Source organism: Acipenser ruthenus, chromosome 4 (genome assembly GCF_902713425.1).
Source record: "Acipenser ruthenus chromosome 4, fAciRut3.2 maternal haplotype, whole genome shotgun sequence".
Lineage (NCBI taxonomy): Eukaryota > Metazoa > Chordata > Actinopteri > Acipenseriformes > Acipenseridae > Acipenser > Acipenser ruthenus.
Window position 1 is genome coordinate 103,556,133 of NC_081192.1, and position 22,686 is coordinate 103,578,818.

Consider the following 22,686-nt stretch of genomic DNA (forward strand, 5'->3'; position numbering starts at 1 on the left):
AGCTTATTAAATGTTGAAAACAATTATATTCATTGCATAAACAATACTGGGTGGTGTTTATATTCTGCACGTAAATGAGTAAATGTGAGGAGCCATTGGCAGTTATTGCTGAGTTTCAATTAACTGGAAAGTGATCGAAGTTCCAAAAGGTAGCATAGCCGTAGTGTTATTAATGCTTTCATGCGTTCAAACCATTCAACCCTCCAGCTATTGATTAAATTGCACCTTTAACCAAAATATAGCAGTACCAATTTACAAAGACCTTCGTGTTAAAATGTGCAGCAATACCATCCTGTATCGGGGGGGTAATGCTATAAATCACATGTACAGTAATACCGTCCTGTATCTAGGGGGGTAATGCTATAAATCACATGTACAGCAATACCATCCTGTATCTAGGGGGGGGAGGGGGGTAATGCTATAAATCACATGTACAGCAATACCATCCTGTATCTAGGGGGGGGGGGGAGGGGGGTAATGCTATAAATCACATGTACAGCAATACCATCCTGTATCTAGGGGGGGGGGGAGGGGGGTAATGCTATAAATCACATGTACAGCAATACCATCCTGTATCTAGGGGGGGGGGGGGGGGTAATGCTATAAATCACATGTACAGCAATACCATCCTGTATCTAGGGGGGGGGGGGGGTAATGCTATAAATCACATGTACAGTAATACCATCCTGTATCTAGGGGGGGGGGGGGTAATGCTATAAATCACATGTACAGCAATACCATCCTGTATCTAGGGGGGGGGGGGGTAATGCTATAAATCACATGTACAGCAATACCATCCTGTATCTAGGGGGGGGGGGGGGGGGGGGTAATGCTATAAATCACATGTACAGTAATACCATCCTGTATCTAGGGGGGGGGGGGGGGGGGTAATGCTATAAATCACATGTACAGCAATACCATCCTGTATCTAGGGGGGGGGGGGTAATGCTATAAATCACATGTACAGCAATACCATCCTGTATCTAGGGGGGGGGGGGGGGGGGGTAATGCTATAAATCACATGTACAGTAATACCATCCTGTATCTAGGGGGGGGGGGGGGGGAATGCTATAAATCACATGTACAGCAATACCATCCTGTATCTAGGGGGGGGGGGGGGTAATGCTATAAATCACATGTACAGCAATACCGTCCTGTATCGGGGGGGTAATGCTATAAATCACATGTACAGCAATACCATCCTGTATCTGGGGGGGGGGGGAGGGGGGTAGTGCTATAAATCACATGTACAGCAATACCGTCCTGTATCTAGGGGGGGGGGGGTAATGCTATAAATCACATGTACAGCAATACCGTCCTGTATCTAGGGGGGGGGGGGGTAATGCTATAAATCACATGTACAGCAATACCGTCCTGTATCTAGGGGGGGCGGGGGGGTAATGCTATAAATCACATGTACAGCAATACCGTCCTGTATCTGGGGGGGGGGGGGTAATGCTATAAATCACATGTACAGTAATACCGTCCTGTATCTAGGGGGGGGGGGGGGGGGGGTAATGCTATAAATCACATGTACAGCAATACCGTCCTGTATCGGGGGGGTAATGCTATAAATCACATGTACAGTAATACCATCCTGTATCTAGGGGAGTAATGCTATAAAACACATGTACAGTAATACCATCCTGTATCTAGGGGAGTAATGCTATAAAACACATGTACAGTAATACCGTCCTGTATCTAGGGGAGTAATGCTATAAAACACATGTACAGCAATACCATCCTGTATCTGGGGGAGTAATGCTATAAAACACATGTACAGTAATACCATCCTGTATCTGGGGGGGGGGGGGGTAATGCTATAAATCACATGTACAGCAATACCGTCCTGTATCTGGGGGGGGGGGGAGGGGGGTAATGCTATAAATCACATGTACAGCAATACCGTCCTGTATCTGGGGGGGGGGGGGAGGGGGGTAATGCTATAAATCACATGTACAGTAATACCGTCCTGTGTCTAGGGGGGGGGGGGTAATGCTATAAATCACATGTACAGCAATACCGTCCTGTATCGGGGGGGTAATGCTATAAATCTTACCTGTTGGTGCACTTCCATTCGTAATATAGATCTAAAAGTATCGTTTGTTGCAGCATAAATTTTACTTTCGTTTTGAATGATGATATCTAGTACTATATTAGTGTAGGTTAAAGAAAGCGGTTTGCATGCCTTTCTTCACCTGGAAAGCCTTCATCAAGCTGCTTCCAATGGGATTCTGCCCTATTCAATTGAATCCCAAAAGTAAAGCATGCAAACTTAGAGCTCTGTTTAATAAGGTACAGTACTAAATTAGATTTAAAAAACAATGAGGAGTGAATGGATGTAAAGTAGTATGCACATTTATTAGAACACCCCACTGCTTCTGTAGTTTTGATTTGTTGTGCGTATGAAATCAAAACACTGGAACTGAAAATCTTGGAACATTGTCAAAATAGGCAAATTAGTGATTGTCTAATTTAACTGATGGCTTTAATTAATGACACAGTGAATTAATTTGAACAAAAAATGAGAATAAGAAACACACAGCCACACATGTTAAAATGCATAGATGCCTGATTAAAGCACAAAGTGGTCTAACATTTTCACACAATGTAAATTCCCACACCCTGAGGTTTTCATGCAGGTAGGTATATAAATGATATACATGCTTTATTTGATTTATTGATGGCATGAATAGTTCTTCATACAGACAAATAGCAACAGTCTGCATTACCCACATGTCATACCCCTGAAATTATTACCATTAAGTCTTTTTATTTGAGTATAACGGACTGAGAAACAGAAGACCCCGTCAACTACTATATTTACAGTATAATGTCAAGCGTCTCATTTACTGTGGCTGTTTGAAATTTGTAAAAGCTTTTATGTGTCAAGCTGCAGCGGTTTAATTTGGATATTAGAAGTGAGCAAACCTTTTTCACATTTGTCATGTGGAACTCCTTTCCCAGTTTTACCTCATGCCGTTACGCATACTTAGGGCTTGATGTTTTTGGTTTTAATCGATAAGAACCGGAAGACACCCCCAAAGATTATTTTTATTTTTTAAAACCGATAAAACACTGCATCAGCAATATATTTTTAATGATGTCAGCCATGCACTACTATTTTTCTGGAAAGCGGCTTTCAAAAAGGAAGCTATTTCTACTGGCCAATCATATTTTATTGTGGACTGCGTAATAGAATACTCTGGTTGAAAAAATAAACTGTAGTGTGAAAGACACGCGTGTAAAACGAAAGGTGTTAGCGATTATGTCAAGGAAAATTAGGATTTTGTGGAAGAAATCATTAAAGAAAAGACTGAACTTGTGTGCAAATACTGCAGGTTTGTAATTTCCGTGGTACCCGGAGAAACGGCCTGTAGCATCTCAGAGCACTTATGCAGTGCTTTGCACATCAAACTAAAAAATCCGTCAACCTCATCTGGAGCGGTACAGATGTCATTATCAGAAACCGTAACAAGAATGAAAAGAGAGCTCGAGGAAAAGGAGTCATGAATTTATTCGAGCAATGGCACAATCAGGGACCAGCTTAGACCAAGCGGATTGGCCTATCGGTGATCTGTTTTGCAAAAGAGCTCCTGCAGCAAAAACAATGCTGCATGCACACCAGCTTTACAGCAAGTATTTGCCAGAAGTTTTTTTTTTAATTATTTGAAACGCATTGCAAACATGGTGGGTGATAAAAAAATAAAAATAAACTAGCTGTTACCCTTGATGAAAGTCCCTAGATTATTATTATAAGTTTACTTAGCAGACGCCTTTATCCAAGGCGACTTACAGAGACTAGGGTGTGTGAACTATGCATCAGCTGCAGAGTCACTTACAGTTACGTCTCACCTGAAAGATGGAGCACAAGGAGGTTAAGTGACTTGCTCAGGGTCACACAATGAGTCAGTGGCTGAGGTGGGGTTTGAACTGGGGACCTCCTGGTTACAAGCCACTTTCTTTAACCACTGGACCACACAGCTTCCTAGATACATGATGATCCAGCTGTGAGTATCCTGGTCACTTTCTGTGATGATGAAAACACAAATGGGAGAAAGACTGGAATGGCCGATATGGAAATTGTGCAGGTATGTAATTCCCTTTCTTTAGCAACACTGCTTGGAAAAGCCTTGAACAAATTCAAAAAGTCGTCAAATTATATGTTTGTGCTCAGATTCTGCATGCTACATGATAAAACTGTTCTGTGACTTGAACTGTACCTACCCTGATTTTAGAGCAATACATGCACAGGATCCCTGTCACGTGTTAGACACAGTGATAAAGGCTGGCCTTCTTTCAGATCATTTTAAAGATCTAATGGATTTTGTCATTCATGCTGGTGCTTTATTCAAACATGCACAGGAGTAAGTGAAAGGCTTGAAGCATCTTTCAAATCTTTTTTCCGTTTAATGTTTACCAAGTGGCAGGCAACAACAGGACGGTTAGACGACACACTTTCAATTTCAGGGGAAGATTCGTTTTGGTTTAATGTGCAGGTTATTGACCCTGTACGTAAGGAGCAAGTTTCACAAAACATTAATTATTACAGTTTAATCTTTAACTGTTTCCCTTGGGAAGGTCAAGAGGCACTGCCGAAACAGTTCATGAAGTACATGCTCAGTTCACCCCTGACAAACACTGAAGTTACAGCACTAGTGTACTGGAAAGGGCAGCGTGTACAGTGGCCACAATTAGCAATTTTTTTTTTTTATGTTAAATGATAACAATTATTTCTCTTTACAGAGCCAGAGGAAATGGACTGTTACAATCTCATTTAATATAGGATGTTCAAGCCCTCCCAGTTCCAGATTACTCTCATTTGTAGAGACAGATATGAATGTGTAAGATGTAAAGAAAGATATTTTCGACCACTTCATATGCATTTTGTGGCTCATGGTTTAGTATGTCCAACTGGCATTGGGACAATATACTTAGACATAGCTGCTAGATGAATGCATGCCTATTTCAACACTGACACTTGCTAAGTTACCATCAGGACAAGTCAATCTTATTTTAGCACAAGCAAAGAAATAGGGCACTGTTCAATGAAGATAACATTCTTAGATAGTTATTGCTTTTTTATTAATCTTGGTGGGAAATATTTAAATCTCGGACTGTTCACATTCCTATCTTTTTAGTGAATCTCTTGCCATGAATTGTACAGAAACAACACAACTGTACAGAAAAAAACACTAAGGGGTAGATGTACTAAAGTGTTGTGTCTGTCACAATAGCCGCAAACCAGTTGCAAACGAGTCAGAAGTCTAGGATGAAATGTACGAAACACGCACAATGCTGTTAGCGACTTTTTAGAGAATCAAAAAGTGGCAGCAGTTTTTCTTTGCAGTTAAACCTTAGATGCATATGTAATTATGGGCGTTCCTGCATAAATTTGCAAAAAAGGGGTGGATATTGTGCAAATCAGAGTTCTCAAATATTATAATGAGATGTACTAAAGCTGCCAACAATTGCAACACTTACAATTGCATCAATTTGTTAAGAACTTTTGAAAGCACGTTTTAAACAGTCGCAATTGTTGCTGGCATTTCCCAGTCCGCTTTTTCTCGTGTGTTGCCAGTTGTGCTCAATGCATTTTTGAGACGAACACCCAAGTACCTAATTTTCACTAAAGTCAGGATGTACTTACAAGCCTTGAAAACAAATTTCTATGACATTTCTGGTTTTCCCAGCGTGTTGGGTGCAATAGACTGCACACATGTGCCACTAACCCCTCCAGCTCATTCTGAGCATCTGTATTGGACCATGATCTAGTGTGTGTTAATTGTCTAGGCTCCTAAGTAGGCCATGTTCATGTTGTGTCAATGCGGGACCTTTTTTGTGTCATTTTTAAAAGCCAGCAAAAGTGCACGTTTTTCATTTAAATGCTGAATATGTAGACTGCATGTATGTTTTATATGGTGTATTTTTGCTTATTAATAAACCTATTTTTATGCAACTTGCATAATCGGAAAGAAAATGTCTCGGTGCTGCTAAATGCACCACCTGCAAGCCACCAAGGCACTGTCTTTCTTCTGGATGTCTTTGTAGTCGTTCAATTTGCAATCACATTATAATGGATACTGCTGCACCTCATAAAATAACTTTTCTGTTTTGAGGCGTGACGTGTTCTGAGGCGTGACGTGTGTCAAGGTTGTTAACCTTGCTTCTGATTGGTCAGTTCCATTCCAGTCTCGTGACGAAAAAAAAAATAGAAACAGGTTCTATTTTAGCGAAGTGAAATTTTCTCAAAGCGATGTCGCTCGTATCGCTCGTATCGCTCGCTGCAGGTGTGGATACTCCCATTTGACTGCAGTGACTTCTAAATTATTCACTCACATCGCTCACTGCTGGTGTGGAGACTCCCATCTGATTGCAGTGACTTCTAAATTATTCGCTGGCATCGCTCATGTCCAGTGCGGATGCAGCTTTAAGTAAAAAGAAAGTGTGCTAGGTATTCATTTGATTTTACTACTGTACTGTATACTGTATAGACCTACTTACAGATTTATATTTTTACATAATGTAATGTGTAGCCTACCCAAAACACATTAGTGTTATTTCAGCGCAATGATTTATATTTAAAATACATCGAGAACTGTAAATGTATGTGTGTGCGAATTTATTGTAATGTACAAACATGTCCGGTTTAGCGAGGGGCTACTGTATGATCATGAAAAGCTTTTTGCATACTTATGCAAGCAAGAAATTTCAGTTTTTTATTTTTCTTAAAAATATTTCCCAACATAAAACCAATGTCACCTTACAATAATTGATATTGAGTTTCAGTGTTTTAAAATAAAATATCAAACAGAACGAAATTTCAATGTACCATTTGTAATTCAGTAATATGAGAGAATTGGTCAGGGGTCTGAATACTTTTGCAAGGCACAGTATATATATAAATAACAGTATTAAAATGGGTAAAATGAAGACAATACAGAATGCATTGTACAGATGACTTTTACATTTAACAAAAACAGTGTTATTTTGATTCTTGCATCCTTGCATGCATAGATGTTATCCTTTGGGCACCCTCTGCTGCAGCAAACCACAACTCAACTCCCACTATTTGTTGGAACAATGTCGCGCAACACTCGCAATGTATGCTAGAGATCTTGCTAAGAAGACACAACAAATATTTAAATTAGTATATTGCGGCTCTTTTCATTAACATATTTTCACTTCGTACATACGACAAAATGTATACTTTGCGAAGTGTCGCAACGAAAATGCAAATTGCAGTATGTTTGCGCTGCGACTGGCCCATCTTAGTACATCTACCCCTAAACCTGCTGTGAAGATTCCTATCAGGTTTTTAACAGATCTGAGCGTATAACCTTGTTGCTCTTCTGTTTGGTAATGTATTCTGAGTGTGTTTCCCCCTTTGCACCCTACAGGGAAGATGGTTGTCTAAAACATTTTTTTACTTATGCCCTTTCAATGTTAAGCACAACTATCTCCTGCTAAGCTCGGGCCTGTGCTACAGTATGTACCATTGCACAACAAAATGGGGTGATTGTGAGGAGCATGAAACAGGCAACAATAGTGATGCACTTGAATATGAATTCATACTTTCAAGGATTTCTGCCAATGTATGTTTTTTCATTAGACATTCTTGATGTATATTCTTCCCCTACATAAATAGAATCCACCATCCCGCTCCTGCTTACCTGTACAGGCAGGTTTTTGCAGTCAGAGTACAATTGAGCATGATAATTATGGAGCAGTTTCTCAAATGTCAGAGACATGGCACTGAGCATAATCAAAGCAGTACAGTACTTCTATTGGCACAATAAAACAACCTCTCTCACTAAAGGTATCAAAATCAAGATGTTGAAAATATGACAGTGAGGTGACCTTGATTACCCAAAGTGTGTGATCTGCTTGGAATTGCTGTTTAATGAGTTCCTCAGACTTTCAAAGCTGAAACAGTATTTATAGCACCAACACCCAAAAGAAGATGGGAATTTTATAGATTTTTTTAAAGTGAAAGACACAAAGTGTAAGGGACTCAATTTCTATGGATTCATTTGGTGAGGGTCCTCAGTCAGGATTCCTAATGTCATGGGAGGGCTTGAGCCAAGCAATACAATCAACCCCTGCTCTACAGTATGCCCAGTCTCCAGAGGCAGCTGCAGCAGATCAAAGGGGGTTTAGATTCTGAACAATCCAGAATGCTGCTGTCTGTGCGCTGAATAAAAGATGCTTAGCTTCTTTGTCTAATGTGAAATTCAAGAAAGAAAAAATGTTCAGGGAAATGACTTGAGGATCATTCCGCATTACAGTACATGTGTTTTCTTGTCCGTAATCACATCCTGCTGTACCAGTTTATATTTGAATGGCACAGTAGTAGACGGGTAATGACATAAGAAGAACATAAGAACATAAGAAAGTTTACAAACGAGAGGAGGCCATTCAGCCCATCTTGCTCGTTTGGTTGTTAGTAGCTTATTGATCCCAGAATCTCATCAAGCAGCTTCTTGAAGGATCCCAGGGTGTCAGCTTCAACAACATTACTGGGGAGTTGGTTCCAGACCCTCACAATTCTCTGTGTAAAAAAGTGCCTCCTATTTTCTGTTCTGAATGCCCCTTTATCTAATCTCCATTTATGACCCCTGGTCCTTTTTTCTTTTTTCAAGTCAAAGAAGTCCCCCGGGTTGACATTGTCTATACCTTTTAGGATTTTGAATGTTTGAATCAGATCGCCGCATAGTCTTCTTTGTTCAAGACTGAATAGATTCCTGTCTGCATACGACATGCCTTTTAAACCCGGGATAATTCTGGTTGCTCTTCTTTGCACTCTTTCTAGAGCAGCAATATCCTTTTTGTAACGAGGTGACCAGAACTGAACACAATATTCTAGGTGAGGTCTTACTAATGCATTGTAGAGTTTTAACATTACTTCCCTTGATTTAAATTCAACACTTCTCACAATATATCCAAGCATCTTGTTAGCCTTTTTTATAGCTTACCCACATTGTCTAGATGAAGACATTTCTGAGTCAACATAAACTCCTAGGTCTTTTTCATAGTTCCCTTCTTCAATTTCACTATCTCCCATATGATATTTATAATGCACATTTTTATTGCCCGCATGCAATACTTTACACTTTTCTCTATTAAATTTCATTTGCCATGTGTCTGCCCAATTTTGAATGCGGTCTAGATCATTTTGAATGAGCTTTGCTGCTTCAACAGTGTCTGCCACTCCTCCTATTTTTGTGTCGTCTGCAAATTTAACGAGTTTGCTTACTATATCAGAGTCTAAATCATTAATGTAGATTAGGAATAGCAGAGGACCTAATACTGATCCCTGTGGTACACCACTGGTTACCTCACTCCATTTCGAGGTTTCTCCTCTAATCAGTACTTTCTGTTTTCTACATGTTAACCACTCCCTAATCCATGTGCATGCATTTCCTTGAATCCCTACTGCGTTCAGTTTGAGAATTAATCTTTTATGCGGGACTTTGTCAAAAGCTTTCTGGAAATCTAAATAGACCATGTCGTATGCTTTGCAGTTGTCCATTTTCAATGTTGCATCCTCAAAAAAGTCAAGTAGGTTAGTTAGACATGATCTCCCTTTCCTAAAACCATGCTGGCTGTCTCCCAGGATATTGTTACCATATAGGTAATTTTCCATTTTGGATCTTATTATAGTTTCCATAAGTTTACATATAATAGAAGTCAGGCTTATTGGTCTGTAGTTACCTGGTTCAGTTTTGTCTCCCTTTTTGTGGATCGGTATTACGTTTGCTATTTTCCAGTCTGTCGGTACAACCCCTGTGTCCAGAGACTGTTGCATGATCTTGGTTAGCGGCTTGTAAATAACTTATTTCATTTCTTTGAGTACTATTGGGAGGATCTCATCCGGCCCAGGGGATTTGTTTATTTTAAGAGCTCCTAGTCCCTTTAACACTTCTGCCTCTGTTATGCTAAAGTTATTTAAAACTGGATAGGAACAGGTCGACATGTGGGGCATGTTGTCCGTGTCCTCCTTTGTAAAAACCTGTGAAAAGTAATCATTTAATATATTTGCTATTTTTTTTTCTTGATCTATGATTTTGCCATTTGTGTCTCTTAGACATTTAACCTCCTCTTTGAATGTTCTCTTGCTGTTATAATATTGGAAAAACATTTTGGAATTGGTTTTAGCCCCCTTAGCAATACTGATTTCTATCTCTCTCTTGGCCTTTCTAACTTCCTTTTTGACTTGTGTTTGCAGTTCCAAGTACTCTTTCTGTGTGCTTTGTTTTTGGTCCCTTTTAAACGCTCTGTAAAGTGCCTTTTTTCACTGAATATTTTTTTTAATTGATCTATTAAACCATTTTGGCCATTTTGTTTTAGATTTAGATTTGTCTACTTTTGGGATGACCAACGGATCCTGCGAGGGAGTTAAAGATAATCAGCCTGCTAGTAATTCTAAATATGTTTTTTTTTACAGTTTTCATTTTGTAAAATGCTCCCTCAATGTTATGCTCTATATTTATACATCAAATAATTGTGAAATATTGAAAACAATGAATTAGTGGAGCCAGTTTTACAGTGTGGTGGTGTGCTGTATCTACTGTATAATGTATTGTCGACATGGCCTAACCACGAATATTACTAATAAAACATTATGAAAAAGTTGAACAATCAAAAGCATCTATATATTATATTTTTTATACAGAAGAAACAGCAACAAAAAGAATATTCAATTTTTGGCAACAAATACATCTCAGTGTACCCTTGTCAGATTCTTTTCATTGTTCATCTAAATAAAGACATTCTCACAGGAAGCTGTGTACCTTTTTGCTTCTTTTCGCTGTGACAAAGTCTTAATTACGCAAATGTGCTGAGAGAAAACAAACATCAGAGTCAAGCCAGGAAAGGGCCATGCTGCTTACCAGCCATCCCTGTTGCCATGGAGACAGTCATCTTTAATTCATATGTTGACAGTTCAGTGGATCTGCTTGAGAATGAGAAGATGCTGGGATTAGCATCACTTTCACCTACAAGGATGCTTAATGAATGTTATAGACTTTTGCTCCTTCTGTACTTCACCTGCATTTCTATATACTGTAAACATCACAAGGTGTAATACTGTAGTATATACGAAAGCTGCGTTTTAACAAACATATTTGTTGCTGAATGAATGAGACCAGTTGGAGATGGTTTACAGTAGTGTGGATGCTGTATGTGAATGGATGCACAGTATATTTAGTTATTCTTGGAAACAATCTCTTTCTTCCCAATAAATAATAAAGACAGAGTCCCAGTTTGTGGGATCAGGCTGATGGAGCTCGAGAGTGTTGGATTTAAATACAGACGCTGTTTGGACGAATGAAATAGGACCATTTGTGTATCAAGGAAAAGCAAGCCTCTAACAGTGCAGGCAAGTCTCTGCAATGTAGTTCTATGGATGGGTAACAACTACCCCTTTTCCACGGCCACACCTGAGCTGTGAAACTCTGGCCTCACAGCACATCTGAATGTGGCTCGGAGCCCAGCTGGGTCAGGGACAGGGTTAATGATTTTCATCATTACGTTGTGTCAGTCAGTACACTCGAGGAAGGTGAACAACATGGCGTGCGGCAAGAAGCATTCTCTTTGTATAATCAGCCATTGTTGCATCTCAGTGATATTCAGTAATATATGAAGAACGAAAACAAAGAAAAACATAACTTCTGGATCGTCCATTCTCAACTCTTCATACCTCATCATGTACATGCGACTCGACGTGTTCATTGCGTGTGACGTCAGCTGCATGGCTCGGGCTCAGCAGTGGAATCACAAGCAGGCTCCTCCTAAGCCCCGGCGCGGCTTGGTTGTACAGTTGAAAAGAGGTATCTTGTGAGCCACAAGCATCTGACCTAACCTTCTATGGTCATGGTGATTTTGCACAGCATGTAAGACTGAACGTTGTGTGTGAATTCAGAGGAACATGAAGAAACGACAGAGAGCTGACATTGGTGAATCAGGCCCTTAATCTTGTAGGCTCGCAGGGCTTTTTAAAGACTGTGGGAAAAAAAACCCTAATTATTGACAGTCGGGACACATTTCACATTGAGCTGTTAGTCGTTTTTTTTTCCTCCTACACCGCAGAATGAGAACAAAAGGTCCCAGAGGTGAAAGGAATGGCTGGGATCCACTGTGCCAGTTATGTGTTTAAATGAAAGTCATTTTATACTCCTGCAGCATTCTCCATGCATCCTTACTGAAAAAAATACCACAGGCTTACTGGAGTAAGTGGCAATACAGTACATTGCATAACCCTGCAGTTAAATCAGAGCACATCCCAGTGATGCTACTGGAACCCTGCAGTTAAAGCAGAGCACATCCCAGTGATGCTACTGGAACCCTGCAGTTAAATCAGAGCACATCCCAGTGACGCTACTGGAACCCTGCAGTTAAATCAGAGCACATCCCAGTGACGCTACTGGAACCCTGCAGTTAAAGCAGAGCACATCCCAGTGACGCTACTGGAACCCTGCAGTTAAAGCAGAGCACATCCCAGTGACGCTACTGGAACCCTGCAGTTAAAGCAGAGCACATCCCAGTGATGCTACTGGAACCTTGCAGTTAAAGCAGAGCACATCCCAGTGACGCTACTGGAACCCTGCAGTTAAAGCAGAGCACATCCCAGTGATGCTACAGCAAATACATTGCTTATTATTTTCTGTGAAAACAACATCATACTACAGTACCTTATATTTCATAGCTTGTAAACACATAATGGTGGTGCCAAATTACCTTTTAATCCACATTATGCCGAATAATAAATTGAAGTAAATAATCCTGAACAAACAGGCCTGTCTGTTTATTGCTTTACTGACCTGTTATTGGTGGCCAAGCAGCAGTTATCCCTTGGAAAAAGGATGAGGAAAAAAACACACAAGTTTACATGCTATAGAATATGCAATATTACACAAAAATGTTTACTTTAATCACAATAAAAACAAATGAAATTGAATTACAGTACGTTCTTGTTGAGTTAAAGCTGACATTATTAACTGAGGTTGTGGACTGTCTGCTACTGTATCTTTGGCGAGATGCCATCAGTGGATTCTGTTTGCTGTCATCTTTTCTTTTTTCCTCCTGCTGGCCTGGTGCAGATGCTTGTATTTGTTCTACTGATATACAGTTGGTAAGCCCGGCCCTGAGGTTAGTGTGTACTTTCCTACAGAGCCTGTCCCTGAAACAGCAGGTGCTGCTGACACACAGAAAGCACATGGTGACCTGGGGAGGGTTCTTTCTTCACTGCCAGGAACAAGCCACGATGGCCTTGCATGGGCTAAAGGGCTGAGCATGGGCAGCTCAGTTTGTGTTGAAGTTTGCAAATTCTCAGAATTAGAGTACTATAAACCAGGAAATATCTGTGGCTATTTCATTTTGCGGACAGATATTTCAAAATATTTCATGATTAAACATAATATTTATATAAGCAGGAAAAAATTGTGTTGTCACATTCTAAATTGATAATTTTCTCTAAAGCTATTATATAACATATGTTACTAAATATTTTAATGCTTACCTGAAAAACGGTAAATACTAAATTGTAGAATATTTCATTTTTTATGTCCACCATCAGTGAATCATCAAACAAAATCAAAACATAAATACATGTAAAACTAAGGCCAGACACGTGAAATGTCCTGTTATTGTACTGGACAGAGCGACCTTTAGCAGAAATATTTCAGATCTTTGATGCAGCTGGTGTCTTTTTGGTTGAAGACATTTTAAAGAAATTGTGCAGCTCTATGCAGGGTGTTTAATTATTTACCGGAGACCAACTATACTGGCTGCCAGGTTCATGAATGCAGTTTAACAGGTGGTGCATCAATAAGGCTGTATTTATTTTTAAGTACTATAAAATGTGTTATTTACACTGTTCTTTCAGAAACAGGAATTTTTACGAGGAACTACATATTACATGGCAATGGATACATTTCACAGAAGGCGTGAAATCCGTGATAACTGAGAAAAATAGAGCCTTAATTATGGTGGATTAGGGGATGGTTCATTAGTTGGGTTTCACCTGACAAAATAATCTATTGCGAAAAGGTCATGATGGGTGAGTAGGAATAGTGGCACAAACAGCGCATCTCTCTCTACGAAACACAGCCTCATTTAGACAGTCTAAAGATAGCGGTAGTCCCTGATGACTAAGTAATGCAAAGCTGTATCTCTGGTGTCCTTCACTTCAGAATCACATCAGGGTTTGAGAGGGGGAAGCTAAAGCTTTTCAAGAAGTACCAAGTGCGGCCTCACAGCAATCATTGCATTCACTGCACATCCACTGCAGTGTGGCTAATAAGGGTCCACACTGTGGATGAGATTAAGTCAAGAATAATTCATGAACTAATATAGTTCGATGTCCTTTGGTGGCCCTGACCCAAGAACGACTCAGTAAATCACCTAAAGCAATAGAGAATATCTAACCTCCTGTTATTGACTTGAGGAGACACCACATCTACAGATGACAGTGATTCATGGTTTTGTTTATCATGATTATACTGGGGCAGCAGTGTGGAGTAGTGGTTAGGGCTCTGGACTCTTGACCGGAGGGTTGTGGGTTCAATCCCCAGTGGGGGACACTGCTGTTGTACCCTTGAGCAAGGTACTTTACCTAGATTGCTCCAGTAAAAACCCAACTGTATAAATGGGTAATTGTATGTAAAATAATGTGATATCTGTATAAGGTGATATCTTGTAACAATTGTAAGTCGCCCTGGATAAGGGCGTTTGCTAAGAAATAAATAATAATAATAATAATAATAATAATTATCTGTCCCTTCATTTCAAACAGGGTCAGTATTCTTTATTACCCCAGTGCAATCATATTTATATATTTATACAGCCAGTGAATACCTATTTCTCATTTTGGAATCTATTTACTGTACAGGAGCATTCATTCAAATCCAATAACAGAGTGACTGGGGAAATTGCTCTGTTTAAGCAATAATGTCTAACACAGCCAAATACATGTTTTTTTTTAGTATGAAGACATTTTGAAAAAAAAAAAGCTTTTGTTGTATCCTGGACTGGATCACTTAGGCTACTTGAAATTTACTTTATGTTGCCTTTAAAAATGAGTTTCTATTTTATAAAGCTCTGTATTTATATGTTTCATGTCAAATCAAAAGGCATTCTGTCTCAATGTGTGCTATTATATTTGCAGCTAATGCAGCTTCATCAGCAGTCAGTGAGCCCATGAATCATACCTAAGCTAATGTTTCTTCCTCTGTTTGCAGTGTTTTTTCATTTTTTCCCTTATGTATCTGGCGAGTTGTATTACAATGACTGGCATAGAAAGCTTAATATTTCCATGATGTAAAATGAACGAGAAAGACCGGGGTGCGGCACTATTGTACCTCAGGGGTTGCACATGGTGTCTCATATTAGCACTTAACATCTACTGAAGGAAATAGCTGTACCTTCAATGTAAATATTTTAATATTTCAGATATTTCATTTAATGTATTTTGTAGAAAATCAGATGCCTCTTATATAGTTTAAAATGTTCTCATTATACATGTTATGTACAAAAAGACAAGAATGTACAAGAAAAATGAGATTGGCTATTACCATTACATGTGATATTCACATAATCAGAGTTATTAAACAAATAATCCATATGGTTTATTTTACTTTTGAATGGCGCTAACACAACCTAATACATTACTCTGCTGTTAACTTGCTGAGCACACTAATACAGTTTTGTACTTTAAAAGTAAATGTGAATACAATAGCAAAACCAGGATGATTTAACAATTGTACTGTTTCCGACTGGGACAAAATGGGGCTGAAAAGTGGGACAATCCCAACTGGAGCCAACATTTAGATAATCTATCCATTTATCTTTTTGTGAAGCCAGAAACAGAAGCTTCCTTTTAGCCTGTCCTTTGTGTATCACCAGAGCTTTGATAAAAAAAACCAGACTGATACATTGATACCATCAGGTCTGCCTCGTGGGTCAAAGGGATTTGCATATCTGTAATTTTAACAGCTTAGCTCTGACAAATATTATAAAAGTGAGCCGTTTAATTATTTAGCAGTTGACGTCAGCAGTACTCCTTGCTTTATCTTTACTGTAAGATGTTAATTAGAATTTGTTTTGTAGCTTGAAGGTACATAATCCAAGGATTCATTACTTGAGTGCAGGATGAAAAAAATAAATATAACAAATGCGAGTGCTGGCAAGTTGGCATACAGCCGAGGTGGTGGCTCTCCTGGAAAGAGCTGACTCAATAGACAGCCCAGGAAAACTCATACGATACAGAACAATATTTATTAAGGCTTACACAACAAATACTGCATTATGCATATTTTCATTACATCCTTGGTCTTTGGCCTTGCCCTTTGAGGTACCCCTGCCCATAATTTAGTTTGCTGATAGTGGAGAGGCTGACTGTAGGGAAGCCATGGGCAGAGGGGCAGGATAGCTGCCCTCCTCTGTTAGACGAAGTGGGAAAACAGGTAGAGCTGGGGAGGAGGAGGCGAACTCTGACACACAACGAGACAAATGGATTGAGGTAAGAGATAAAGCCCATTCTAGCTGATCATTGGACAAGTTGTTTATCAAATGACGAATGAGATACTAGCCATTTGACCGATGAATGTTCTGGTAATGAGGGTGCATAATCTGCCTGATGTTTATGATTTTAAGGTATCTTAAAAGTGACTTCCTTGCCTGAGCCACCGCTTTGCTGAATTTCCCCCTGGCCAGTTAGTTTCAAGACAGGGCTCTTGTGCTTGCACCTACTTACTGTGACTCTGCAGCAGGGCTTATATACAGTAGCTGTGATGCATCAGAGACCCTTTATCACAGGATACATTGGTACAAGGAGGCCTTTGTATCTGAATATAAATCAAAATGGGTCTGTCATTTAGCATTACTAATCTCCTGAGCTGAAATCCACGGGCTCAGTTTTAAAAGGCAAGAAAATAAAAACCCTTTTGATCCTAGGAAAAGGACATGAGGTGAAACCTGAAGTGCTGAGTCTTTCAGAAACAGGAACTGTTATTTTGACAAACGGACTGTATGGTTCACATTCTCAAAGCTACAGTATTTGCTTTAAGAAACTAGCCGTGTGTCTCAAATATGAGCTGACCAATACAGCTTAAAAGAAACCAACAGCAGTCAAGAACAATGTCTTAAATATATCAATAACTTCCCTGAAAGCTTAAACTCATTGTTCCAGGGGAATTCGGGTTTACATCCAAGTGAGGAATTTCAATTGACTGTCAGAGACTGCCCATTTATACACAAAGCAATTAATCGTCCAGTCCCTTTATATATACGTATATATATATATATATATATATATATATATTATATATATATATATATATATATATATATATATATATATATATATATATATATATATATATATATATATATATATAAACTGTATATATATATATAAAACAATCCTTGGTATGAAGCGATTCTCCTTTGTATGCATGCACAAGGCACACATGACATCATTTCACATAGCCTCCTGTATATTGATGAAATCATTTCATATAGCCTGCTGTATATTAGGAACACACTAATCAGATAAGGGTCTGGAAGAGTTCCATTAAACCAGAGGCAAAGAGGCAATGCTATGTTATTGCAGGTCTAGAAATTAGCAGTTATGTAACTAAAGCGTTGTGGCAATGTGCCCCGCCCCTGTGTGTATTTTTGTGTTTTATGTTGTATGTTGCGTGTGTTAATGTTGGTGTATTGTAGTTGGTACACGGGATATAATGTGGGTAATGAGCACGAGTATTTAAAATGTATCATTGTATTTAGGCACGGGGATTGCACTTCACTTCACGTGCATTTAAAGTATTTAATAATATTTGAGCACGGGGTTGCACAGATTTAGTTCACGTGCTGGGATTCAAGTGAATAATTAATTGGTAATTGAATCCCAGCACAATTGTATATATAGATGCATGTTTCACTCACTCGGGGTTGTGTGTTCGGTGTGTGGAGAACGGGAGTGAGGAAGGAGAAAAGTACAGGAAAGAAAAGTTAAGTTTCTTTGACTCACCGTGTTTGTTTGTCTGTCTGTTTACTATTTTATCGTTTTGTTCGTCTGTTTATTTTGGCTTAAAGTGCCGTGTTCTGTTTTGTTCAACCTTTTATTTATTTGTTTATTAAAACACTGAGCGCTGCCGCGATTCAGTTTGATCACTACCGTCTGTCTGTGTACTCCTTTCTGGTCTGACGTAACCACTAGAGCCAGCTTGTCACAAGCGTTCATTTAATGGTTGGCTGGCTGTTTGATTTGCGTCCTGAATTACAGGTCGCTTGCAAGATGAAGGCACACCTTTGTATATTTGTATTATACCCCTGGAGGATTCCAAAACAGCTTGTCAGCCTCTTGAGAATGCCTGGTATTATTACAAGAGCACAGACGATGCTAAAAAAAAAAAAAAGAGTGTATTAAAATGACAGGAGAAACGCTCAGAGAGACATATTGCAAAGATTTAAATTGAATTTGGCCATAAAGCACAGTAAGCGCTTGGTTTATATTGCACTGCTTGACATCCTAACCTATATAGCAGTGATGTTATCACTACACATATATAGCAGTGATGTTATCACTACACATATATAGCAGTGATGTCATCACTACACATATCCGACAGTACCAGGAAGGAGATAACGACTGAATGGGACTGGTATCATCATAAAGCCTTTGGGTTTTAACAAATCCCTATTTTTGAAATAACAGATTATCTTTGATTTCATTTTACTAAGACACGTTGCTGTTAGTATGGGGTTCACCCCATACAGTGCTTTCCCACTCATTGGCACCATTGTAAATAATTACTGGGTAAGAGTCCTTAACACAATATATAGTCTTCGATACCAAAAGAGGCAGGTTCCATTATATTGCTCAACTCAATGAGTTGTTATTGGATATGGTCACATTCCTACTCAGTGCTTGGTAGCTCCACTCACTTGGGATCATGCTCAATTATCCTTTTAGCATTAGGGAAATGTTGTGAGTTCATGCAAGCAATGGCAGAAGAATTGAGTCTATATTTATTTGATTAAATTAACACATCATCCTATGCATGCCGCTTAAAAGAGTGGCTCGTAATTCCCTGTGTGATTTTCAGACTGCTCCTAAAGGAGGTTTGGTGCTACAGTATGTACACAAATACTTCACTGCGCACATCCCTTGTATGGGCTTAAAAATCAAGATTATTCACCTACCGGGCCATGATGACAAATATCAAAGTGTAATTAAGACACTGAAAGAGTGAAAGGCAGGGCACATACTGTGAAGTACAGTACTGAGATAATGCATGAGAAGTACAGTACTGAGAGAATGCATGTGAAGTACAGTACTGAGAGAATGCATGTGAAGTACAGTACTGAGAGAATGCATGTGAAGTACAGTACTGAGAGAATGCATGTAAAGTACAATACTGAGAGAATGCATGTAAAGTACAGTACTGAGAGAATGCATGTGAAGTACAGTACTGAGAGAATGCATGTGAAGTACAGTACTGAGAGAATGCATGTAAAGTACAGTACTGAGAGAATGCATGTAAAGTACAATACTGAGAGAATGCATGTGAAGTACAGTACTGAGAGAATGCATGTGAAGTACAGTACTGAGAGAATGCATGTGAAGTACAGTACTGAGAGAATGCATGTGAAGTACAGTACTGAGAGAATGCATGTGAAGTACAGTACAGAGAGAATGCATGTGAAGTACAGTACTGAGAGAATGCATGTAAAGTACAGTACTGAGAGAATGCATGTAAAGTACAGTACTGAGAGAATGCATGTGAAGTACAGTACTGAGAGAATGCATGTGAAGTACAGTACTGAGAGAATGCATGTGAAGTACAGTACTGAGAGAATGCATGTAAAGTACAGTACTGAGAGAATGCATGTAAAGTACAATACTGAGAGAATGCATGTGAAGTACAGTACTGAGAGAATGCATGTGAAGTACAGTACTGAGAGAATGCATGTGAAGTACAGTACAGAGAGAATGCATGTGAAGGTTGTTTGCCTGGTGGAGCGATTCTGTACAGTCACCATAGGGACAGCGAAATATAATGGAAAAAAATAACTTAAGGATAACAAGGAAATTGAGTTTGCCGTAAACATACCCTTATGCTCCATCTCATCAGCAGTCATTGCTATGAAAAGATGATGAACAATGTCCCAGCCTCATATGAAAAACAGGGGTATCTCAAACCTGCGCAGGAAAGCATTGTCAGGACCTTCCCTAGAACGCTGCCTGTCCAAACAAATCTGCTCCACGGCTATTGAGATATAGAAATATTTCCTACTATATCAGTTCATCTGTCACAGTGATTAAACAATAAATCACCACCGTGTGTTCTCTATCCACATAGGTTGAGTATGGGTCTCCCTGTGTTCACCTGTTCTGACCATAGATCTCATTTCCTTTGTTTGCAGGTTGCTTGTTTGAGGATGAGCTGTGCACACCCTATGAGATCTGTGTAAATGGTAAGTAAGGTCACATTTTGTGAATTTGGTATTATTATACAATTGGAACGTCACTTTTTGTAGTAATTAAAAAGGCATTATTTTAATTGTCTTCTTGTAATGTTGCCAACATTTTTACACTTAACTGTATTAGCATAATGATGCAGACTTTTACATTCTCTCTGTCTACCTGGCCTTGCACCAGAGATCAGCGTTTCTCGGTTAAATTGCTCATGGAAGTTAGAGGATCATGCTTACCTAACCCCTTGGATGAAAGAAACAGAAATACCGATTCTTATTTGTTCTAGTAATATATCCCTGTAGCAGGATAGCACTGTGGCCCAAGATGTTACTGTGAGGAAGGGAGACTCAGAGACAGTGAACTGCAGTGAAAGTGCTCTGGCCCAATATGTTACAGTCAGGAAGGGAGACTCAGAGACAGTGAACTCCAGTGAAAGTGCTCTGGCCCAATATGTTACACTCAGGAAGGGAGACTCAGAGACAGTGAACTGCAGTGAAAGTGCTCTGGCCCAATATGTTACAGTCAGGAAGGGAGACTCAGAGACAGGGAACTGCAGTGAAAGTGCTCTGGCCCAATATGTTACAGTCAGGAAGGGAGACTCAGAGACAGGGAACTGCAGTGAAAGTGCTCTGGCCCAATATGTTACAGTCAGGAAGGGAGACTCAGAGACAGGGAACTGCAGTGAAAGTGCTCTGGTGCACGTTTATTTACAAGCAAACAATAAAGCAAAACAAAGAAACAAAGGCACAAGGGCCACAATAAAAGGTTCTAACAAAACACAAGACTTACACAAAATAATAGGCATTTTCAGGCTGGGCACTGGCTTTTTTTTTACTAAAGGTTTCCACGTGCTTCTCCACCAAACACAGGGCCACATCCCACCCATGATTGTTGGCAGGAATGGATTTAACCCCATTCCTGCCAAACTTACATTCACAAATAACACTATTTACAATGGCAGGGCTGTCACAATCCCCATTAGTCACTGCGTGCATAATTGTACCACATTAAGTTTCCTATCTATGTATCTATTTTATAATGCATATAGTTTTGACTTCTTGAAGTCAATAGAGTTCACTCAAACTGCTTTAAAATTCAAAACATGTAATTAAAAAAACGTGACCGAAAGTATCAATTGCTCTCTATTCATTTTAACAGACTCTCCAAGTTAGAATGATGAGAGTAGATTGGCATAGCCTTACATGAACTGTAATAAAATAGATGAGGGTTAATCATGGCAGAATGATCAGTGAGCTACTCAAGAGGTTAACCTGTCAAATTAGACAATGTGACTGAAATCCTGCACTGTACTTAATAAAACCTTCCCTTCCTGCATGGTTATTTGCTGGTCTCCACTTCCGTTCCTGCGTGATTGTTTGCTGGTCTCCCCTGACTAATTCATCTGGTTACTCATTTCCTCCCTATGAATTGCCTTTCTTTCTGCCCTTCCCGCATCTCTTGTGAAGCTCGGTTTGAAAATCGGATGAAATTCATTTCGTCCTTGAGATGCTTTGAGCAATTTGCTGCCGTTCTTATAATTAGAACACATGTGCAGAATTGTTCTTTTTGTTTTCTTGTTCATAGAAAATGTCTTAAAAGCCCAATTGTAGGCTTGGCATTATAATAGATGTTGATGTTTTGCTGAGATGCTGTTTTGAAAGTACAGCACTCTAGAAATAGTATTTTTAATAGCCGATGGTTATTGGTTTTAGGAACTGGAAGATTGTTTTTGTGTAAAGGCTTCTTTTTTTATGCAGTACTTCAGAAAAACATAACGGCGTGGATCTGGACACTTTCCAAATGTAATATTTCATGTCAGTGAAATGTTTTTTTATATCACATCCAACAATCCTCACACAGTGAGTCAATATCACTCCCAGTGTGTCTGTCCATAACATCCTGCCCTCTCCTCAGGCTCCTGATGAGAAGCTGAACTCTGCCTAGAGGCGGTCGCTGCTAATCCTACACAGGGCAGGCAACCTCCTGTGTTGTAGGCGCTGTGGCTGCACTGCACCTTGGAAAATGTTCCATACATTTTCAGCTGTGGACAGTCCTAATAAACAGGCTTATTCAGGATGTGAGTTTACTTCACAATAATGTGGGAGAAACAGCCTTTTCTTGTAAAGCTCCTACATTGTAGAATACTCTGCCTTCTTCTGTCAGGGAAGCTGGGACTTACTGTTTTTAAATCCAGATTGAAAACC

The 22,686-nt window shown here is 39.4% G+C and overlaps 1 protein-coding gene across 2 annotated transcripts in view; it reads left to right on the forward strand.

Moving 5' to 3' along the window:
- Nucleotides 1-22,686, forward strand: part of LOC117400308 (receptor-type tyrosine-protein phosphatase N2-like) — a 277,116-nt gene that overhangs the window by 15,617 nt on the left and 238,813 nt on the right. For both annotated transcript variants that reach the window (XM_034000071.3, XM_059023311.1), the window contains exon 2: nt 20,431-20,481. In XM_034000071.3, coding sequence (XP_033855962.1) covers nt 20,431-20,481 — 51 coding nt within the window. The remainder of the gene's footprint in view (nt 1-20,430; nt 20,482-22,686) is intronic.